This window comes from Lepidothrix coronata, unplaced genomic scaffold (genome assembly GCF_001604755.1).
Source record: "Lepidothrix coronata isolate B3197 unplaced genomic scaffold, Lepidothrix_coronata-1.0 Scaffold52, whole genome shotgun sequence".
NCBI classification, from domain to species: domain Eukaryota; kingdom Metazoa; phylum Chordata; class Aves; order Passeriformes; family Pipridae; genus Lepidothrix; species Lepidothrix coronata.
The window spans coordinates 3358322-3366496 of NW_016690232.1; the positions used below are offsets into that span (position 1 = coordinate 3358322).

The 8175-nt window shown below is 51.4% G+C and overlaps 1 protein-coding gene across 1 annotated transcript; it reads right to left on the reverse strand.

Annotated features, from left to right (window-relative positions):
- Positions 1–190: 190 nt before the first annotated feature.
- Positions 191–8107, reverse strand: ALDH9A1 (aldehyde dehydrogenase 9 family member A1). The gene is made up of 11 exons (XM_017815826.1): positions 7893–8107; positions 7076–7221; positions 5851–5980; positions 5423–5557; positions 4751–4947; positions 3807–3947; positions 2909–3097; positions 2308–2395; positions 1809–1950; positions 1175–1287; positions 191–1070 (listed from the first exon to the last, which is right to left on the reverse strand). The coding sequence occupies exons 1-11, from the start codon at positions 8071–8073 to the stop codon at positions 976–978; spliced, it is 1557 nt and encodes a 518-aa protein (XP_017671315.1). The 5' UTR covers positions 8074–8107; the 3' UTR covers positions 191–975.
- Positions 8108–8175: the final 68 nt, after the last annotated feature.

Genomic DNA, 8175 nt, shown 5'->3' on the forward strand with positions numbered 1-8175 from the left:
GTGTTTCCTTTAAGCTCTGCAGAATTCTAAAGTGACTCTGGTTTTGCAGGACTACAGAAATCTGCCTGTCAGGCACAGATGTTCTTTCTAGATTTTATGATTTTAGTGACTGAAAAGCCACCTTGGAACTTGTTTAACCCACACAGCAGCAGCCCCATTTCTGGACCACTCAATTTATGTCACTCTGTGCTAAGATGTTCCAGATTAGTATTTATTTGATTGTTAAAAAAAGACATAGGCAAACATTTAAAGTTGTTGCTTCATCACGTGTATAAAGAACAGTAAGTTTACAGGGAGAAAGTAAAATAGCTTTCATTATCCTATGCTGGAGCTTGCTACCATTCTTGTGTGGAGGTGATTCTCAGGGACATGCCTGTCCCAGGCAGCATCAGCCAACCCTTCCCACAATATTTTGTCCCACTTGTAAGTAAGGTACAGATAGAAAAAACAAAACTTGTGGTTACAAGGGAGCTAGAGGGAATAAACAGTCCTACCCTAAGGCTTTCATGTAGTCAGACAACAGACAGAGCCTATAGCTCCAGGATATCAATTTGTCCAAGAGCTTATATGTGCATAGAGTATTATCAACCTGTTAAGAAGCCAAAACTGAAGTTGACTGAGGGTAGAAGGCAATGGAAACCAAGGCACACGGCACAGGAAGCAGCCTGGGCCAGGCCTTGGTCACTGATAAGCTTCTAATAACATCACACAGCTCCAAGAGCTGCTGCTAAAAGCCATATTGGTGCCTCCTGCCCCAAGGTTCCCATTGTCCACCAGGCAGGACACAGCAAGCCCCCAGACTGAGCCCTGTGTGTACCTTCCCCCTTGCAGGAGCAGGGTGGCTAAATGCTGCTCCAGCACTGTTCCCCCCAGGCACTGACAATTTTAGAGTACTTCATTGCTGGGTACACGATCTACATCCCTGGCTGACAGGCAGGAGCTGGCTGATGCTCCTCTGAGCAGGACCCAGAGCCCCTAAAACACCGATTCCACATCACCCATCTCCACACAGACAGTCTTCAGCTGCGAGTAGTACTCGATGGCTGCCCGTCCATTCTCCCTCCCAAATCCTGCAGGGAAGAGCCAGAAGTGAGAACGCAGCTCCAGGCAGTGCCAGGTGCCACTCACAGCCCCTGTAACAGGTAGGTACCAGGGAAGGTCAGACAGAGCTCACCTGATGACTTGTATCCTCCAAAAGGCAGCTCCACAGGGCTGGCATTGTAGTTGTTGATGAAGCACATCCCAGCCTTGAGAGCCGCCACTACCCTGTGAGCCTTCTGGATATCCCTTCAGGAAAAGAGCAATTCAGCTGGATCTGCTCCCATTCATCCCCCCCTTCCCTGACAGATGACATCCCATTAGAGAAAGGCCAGCTGGTCACGGTGGGGTTTGGAGCCTGACCTGCCCTACTCTGTCTTTCCCTGCTCCAAGGATGTAGCACCTATTCCTGAGGACACTAAAATTTGGTTTGATTTGCGAGGGCAGGACAAGGACACCAGCACTGCAGATTAGGGCAAGTGGCCAAGAGCAGCATAGCAGGCTCCTGGTGCATCCTGGAGATGCAGGAAGGCTGGCAGCACACCAGCACAGGCTGGGAGGAGTCCAAAGGACAGCTAGGCCCACCCAGTACTTCAGGAAAAACTAAGAGATACATCATTTACAGATTTCCCTTTTGGCAATCTGTTGGTCCAGCTTTTCTGGAAGAAGATGCCCATACCAAGGCACTGCAAGAGCAGCATCAAGGTGCTGCAGTATTTCCCTTCTCCTCCCCTCCCTAGAACACTTCCTGCAACACTACCCAGTCATACCTGGTGAAGACACCACCTGCCAGGCCATATTTGGTGGCATTGGCTCTCTCCAAAACCTCCTCCTCCGTGTCAAATGGCAGGATGGACATGACGGGCCCAAAGATCTCTTCCTTCACACATGTCATGTCATCCTTGCAGTTCCCTGGAAGCATGGCAGAGGATGTGTGCCTCAGGAGGAAGAGCTACCAGCACAGCCTGTGCATTCAGCAACCCACACAGCCTTTGAGACAGTGCTCAGCACTACACAGCCTCCCTGCAGAGGAGCGAGTCCCATCCTGCATTTCAAAAGCCACTAACTGCACAATTCCTGTCAGACCCTCTGACAGCAGAAGGATGCAGCTCTTGGGAGCCTCTCTTGGTGTTCAGTACACCCATGCAAGTGCCTGTCCACTCTGGGGACACACACAGAGCCAGGTTATGCTGAACACAGCTTTCTCTAGAAGAAATTCAGCCACATCCACACACCAGACCACAGTACCGCGAGCAGGAGGGATCATACCTAACACACAGGGTCGCATGTAGTAGCCATTCTTCAGCTTTGGATCATCTGGCACGTACAGGTCCCCACCACACAGCACCTCAGCCCCCTGAGAAAGAGGCAAGAGGAAGGTAGGCAGGCATACCCAGGAGCACCCTGCCCAGTTGCTGCAGCTCTGCCTGGCCCTTGTCTTATCACAACAGGCCCCACTAAAAAGTTTGTCCCCATCTTTCTCATGAGCCCTTTTTATGAACTGAAACACTGCAATCTGGTGTCCCCAGAGCCTTCTCTTCTCCAGGCCAAACAACCCCAACTCTCAGCCTTTCCTCACAGGCGAGGTCCTCCAGCCTTCTGATAATTTTTGTGGCCCTCCTCTGGACCTGACCACCCTGACTTCTCAAGTATCATGGAGAGTGGCTTGGCAACTACTTCAGCCAATTCCCTCAGGACTCTAGGATGCATCCTCAGGTCCCATAGACTTGTGTATCTAGTGGCCCAAAACACCCATCAACAAAAAAACCAGCTTCACTAGGAAAGCACGGGGCTGGAAGGCAGCTGCCAATCTGTTTGCCTAACCAGAGAGAGAGCTTTCAGGGCAGTCAAGGCAGCATCACGACCTCACCTGCTCCTTGGCCTGCTTGATAAAGCCCTGGACACGATTCAGATGGGGCCGGTTGATGAGGGCTCCCATCCGTGTGTCTTCCAGAAGTGGGTCTCCGATTTTGATTTTCTGGGTGCGTTTCACCACCTCCTTTGTGAAGGTATCCAGGATCTTCCTCTCCACAAACACCCGCGTGCCGTTGCAGCACACCTGGGATACAGGACAGGCTGCTCAGAATAGGAAACACAGCACTCCACAGTCCTTCCCTGCTTGGATCCTGCTACAGAGATGCTCAGAAAAGCCCCTCCACAGCTGCTACAAGAGTTAACTTGTCCCTGGGAACAAGGAACACAGGATTACCCTGCAGCCCTGGGCTGCACTGAGCAGTCCTTGTTGGACATAGTGGTTCTGATGCCACCAGGTGGCAAAAACGCATCAGGTCACCAGCAGAAGAGACCTTGAGCTGACTTCTCAGCTCCCAGAAATGACCTCATTGAGCAAATTTGCAAAGGATTACACAAAATCTGCAGCATGTGTGGACATCCCAAATTTAGGAAGGACAGACCCCCATAGTGCAGCAGCTCAGCACACCAGACTGGAACCTTCTGCCTCTCCAGAGGACACCAGCAGCGCCAGACCGGAGCCCAGGACACAGGAGCAGCTGTGCTGAGCTGGGTACTGGGTGTCAGGGAGGCTCCAGGTCTGGAAAGGACAGGGCACTGGCTAAGGCACGCTCTGCTGGTACACCCTGCCCTGGCTTCTGCAAGGGCATCCCTTCTAATCCCTTCTGGGAAATGCGTGTCAAGATAGGAGCTCTAGGGCATCCCTCACCAGGAAAACCACGAGCTGGCTCCACTGCCCAATTGTGAAACCACCCTGCCTCTCTGGCAAGGGCCATTCCTGCACCACGGATACACACCTCGCCCTGTGTAAGGAAGTTGGCCATGAGGGCTCCATTCACAGCATTCTCCAGGGAACAGTCTGAAAAAATGATAAGGGGGGATTTGCCCCCCAGCTCCAGGGTGACTGGCTTGATCCCTTTAGCTGCCATCTCCATGATCTGAGGAAAACAAGGACAGAAGAAACAAGTGATCCACTGGCCAGGGGGAGGCTGGTGGAGAGAGGCAAGAGAGACCCAAAGGGGGAGGTCATGCAGGGCCCTTCACCAAGAAGAGAAGCAGCACGAAGGGTAAGCTGGGTTTCTAGATGTGCTTAGTTCAGACTCAGGACAACCTCAGAGAGTCTGGGTTTTATTCTTTTAAAGATAAAACCAACAGAACCTGGGGAGGCATCTGCAGGAATCCTCATGTTCAGCAAAAGCTGCCAGCAGCTGCAGCTGCACCTGTGTCACTGCAACCCACACGTGCACACACACAGGGAGCATTCAAAGGACATTTCCCCTCTTTCAAAATCAGAATTTATTTCTAGATGTCCTTCCAGGGACTTTTAATTTTTGAATAATAAATTGAGGGTGACAAATTCACAGATATTAACCTCTTGCTTGAAAACAGTAGGTTGCATGCAGCTGAACTGAATTATTACTGCCAGAAACACTCAGGCAGTTTCTCAGTGGTGCTGTTTTACATACCCTCCTCCCCACATCGACATCCACTTAGGCAGCTCAGAGACTTCACTGCAACCACGGGTAAACAAGTGAAGATGACCAAGGGGTTCCTCTGAAAGGATCAAATGCCCAAGACCAGCAGGCTGCCTGGATCCCCAGCATGACTCTGTACGTGCCACCTCCTTGCTCAGTCCCAAAAATGCCAACTTGCACCCCTTTTTTACAAGCCTCATTTGAAAAACCTCAAGGAAATACTGACAACAGGCCCCCTGTGTCCTCGAGTGCAAAGGTGCCTTTACCTTCATGCCAGTTGGCACGCTGCCAGTGAAGGAGATTTTAGCCACATCTGGGTGATGACAGAGGAACTGGCCTGTGGCTGCCCCACCCTGCACCACATTGAAGAGCCCCTTGGGCACCCCGGCCTCTGTGAAGATCTCTGCCAACCTCACCACAGAAACAGGGGTGAAGGGAGAAGGCTTGAAGACCATTGCATTGCCTGAGGGAACCCAGAAAGAGGCAAAATGGAATTAACACCCCAAATGCTTTAGGTAAAAAACAAAACAAATCCCCACCACACACAATGACTTTGTCTCAACAGATGCCATAAGTTTCCCCCAAAAGAGGAGGAAACACTTTCAGCTGATCACTGACAACTAGCAAAAGGGTGCACTTCCTGCTGGGAAGGGCTGGGGGAGATGGGACTGCTGGTCCTGCCCCGCAGACATTTCCAGAGACCTTCCTCTTCTGGTACAGAGCCAAGCTATGAGCATTTTTCGTGATGCACTCCCACCCTCTTGACATCTGAGATGTTCCTGCTTTCATTTCCTTTCCCTTCCTGCCAGAGCAACAGCCTGAAGGTTCTGCTAATCCTTCAACACTTCAAGGTAATCCTAGACTTTATCCCCCAAATCACTCTTCCCCACAGGATGAGTTGGTTTGACGAGATGCTTGTGTGGGCAGGTCCCCATTACCGCAAGCCAAGGCCGGGCCAGCCTTCCAGCAGGCAATCTGGAAAGGGTAATTCCAGGCTCCAATCCCAACACACACCCCGAGTGGTTCTCTCCGAGTGTACCCAAAGCATCCCCCAGGAAGCTGGATGTGTTCACCTGCAAAGAAACAGCCAGAAGGTAGAAAAGAGCAAAGGCCCTTCCTCTCTTACCAGAGCTTTAGGGGTCAGACCTGGATTTGCCTGAGAACAGACACACGGTTTTACCCCAGCAAGCTCACAGAAGGTGTGTGAGTGCCCACAGCAGCATCAGGCAGAGATCTCTCAAAGACATTCAGAAAATGGAATGGTCCATCTCTTACAGAAATCAGCAGCAAAGGTGGCCTTGTGCCATCAGAGATATCAGGGAATGTGGGACAGAGAACAAAGAGCAAACCCCAGCAACATCCTCACCAGCCAGAGATCCTGCCAGCCCTGCGTAATACTCCAGGCACTGCCAGGATATGTCGATGTCCACTCTGGCTTCAAAGATGGATTTGCCATTGTTGATGGTTTCCATGGTGGCAATTTCTTCTCTCTGCTCCTGTGAGAGGCATAGGACAGAGACAGCACATTAGAGAAGCCCATAGTAGAACTCCACAAGGAGACAGCTGCTTCCCAGGCACGTGAGTCCCAAACGAGATTCTGACATGGGAAACTTTCATCCCCAAAAGGGTCATTCCCAATTGCTATACATCAATTTCCCAGTGGTGACTGAGCACAGGGGAATGTCAAAGAGAAAGGTGCTGGGGTTCACTGCTAGTCCAATCTTGCTTAACATCCCTGTTTATCTAAGACATGAACAAACACGAACTTAGAAGCTGGCTAGCAAACAAGGATTAGAGTTCGCAGAACTAAATTGGGAAGAAGAGCAAACAGCAAGACCAGGATGGAACCAGAGGATTCAGTGAAGGACAGGGAAAGCAACACGGCTAGGGACAGACCAGCTCCCAGGCAGAAATATTATCCTGCTGTCTGGCAGGAGCAGGAATTTGGCAGAAACAAAACAGTTTTCTCATGACATATACACACTGGGGAAAGAAGGTCTGGGTTCTCACAGAACGGTGCCTTGATGAAGATTAACTTTGATGCTCAAGAACCTTATGTCACAAAGAAGTTTGTGATAAAGCTCACTTAAGTGTATCCTCTCCTACTTGTATTATCTGAAAAAAGCCAGTATTCCTATTTTCTCTTACTGCCAAGGCACACTCCAGTCATGTGACAACAGCCTCCAACAAGCCAAAAGTTCAACAATGCGAGTTATGCAATTTTAGCTTTGAAATCTTGTGCAGTTAATCTTTGGAGTTGTTTAAAGAAGCACAAGCCCTGCAAGATGTGGACCGGATGGCTTCAGTTTTATATGTCTTCCAACAGAATTAAGCTGAGATGGCACACACTGGCCTTGAATCCAGTGATAAGACCAAAGCTGTACAAACGGGCGCTGAATTCAGTGATAAGAGCAAACCCCTGCCCAAGGCAGCCTCCTGTCTCTTCTGGCCAAAGGTGGGTTTTAACTCCTGAGCTTCTCCTGGAGCTCTGGAAGCCTGCTGGAAGGCCCCAACAGCCACAGTAACCCACAAAGAAGCTCACAGACAGAACCACTCCTCCCCAAAAGATGCAGCTGTCTCCCACGACATACCCGGATAATTCTGGCAGCCTCCAGCATCACCCTGCATCGTTCCATGCCAGACATCTGACTCCATATTTTAAAGGCAGCCTTTGCACTCTGCACAGCCAGATCAACTTCCTTCTCACCAGAGCAGGGCAGCTTGCATAGCACACGACCTGGGCACGTTTTAAACAGGGGATAAATAAGATGGAAGTCTCAGAAAAGGGGCTCAGAACATGGTTTACCTTGCACCAAAACCCAAATAGATCAGTCCAGCCTCCCATACCAGGGACAGAACTTCCCCCATGATTCCCACTGATTTGTGGGAATTTGCTGTAGAAGAAGTGCTGTAATTCAGCTGGTCTGAATTAAAAGAGCTGCACCCTCCACAGCCACGTTCTAGTTACTAATTGGCTCCAGTTGTTACAAAATTCCTCTCTTTCCCAGTGGAGTTTGTTACACTTCTACCACCATCTTCAGGACTCTGTTACACATTCCTCAGAGTCGTTAGACACTCTCGAAGTGATTCCGCTGAACCCTAGGCACTGATAACTAAAAATAAATAACTTTAGAGATATTTAAATCGTGGAGTTTTGCCAAGATCAAGCACCACTGGGTTTTTTGCCTGACTGACAACGAGAGCTGGCTTCTGCTGTTAAAGACTGACGATGGGGAAAGGCTGGAGGCAGAAGGGCCACCAAAGCACGGTGGCGCTGGAGCAGCAGGGCGTGCAAGACACCCGCACAGGTGGCACCCAGGCCTCGCAGAGAGGTACCCCGGAGGCTCTCCCCTGCACCGACCCCTCGGGCTCAGGGTTACCCCCACCCCAGCGGGCTGCGGGCGGTACCTGTGGCCGGCTCATACACCTCCTCCACCTGGCCGCCGTCGGCGGGCTGGACGCGGGCGCCCGCCCGGTAGTTGAGGGGCTGCTGGATGGTGACGGTGCCGGTGGCGCTGCTCATGGCGAGGCTGGGAGCGAGTGCGCAGAGCCGGGGGAGGAGGGTGGGCAGCCGGGTCTGCGCAAACATCGGTGGGATCCCGAGAGGCGCCGCGGCGAGAGGCACCGCCTCCTCCACCGACGCTTTTCCCCCGCCAGGGCCGCGGGTCCCGCCCCATCCAGGGGCGTGCCC

Bases quoted from the DNA above. Each gene is read 5' to 3' on its own strand.
- ALDH9A1 (XM_017815826.1), bottom strand. From the start codon at position 8,073: ATGTTTGCGCAGACCCGGCTGCCCACCCTCCTCCCCCGGCTCTGCGCA. The intron at 5,981-7,075 runs GTATGTCGTGGG...TGCCTCTCACAG, and splicing joins AGGCTGCCAGAATTATCCGG to GAGCAGAGAGAAGAAATTGC. The intron at 5,558-5,850 runs GTGAGGATGTTG...GTTTCTTTGCAG, and splicing joins GCTGGCAGGATCTCTGGCTG to GTGAACACATCCAGCTTCCT.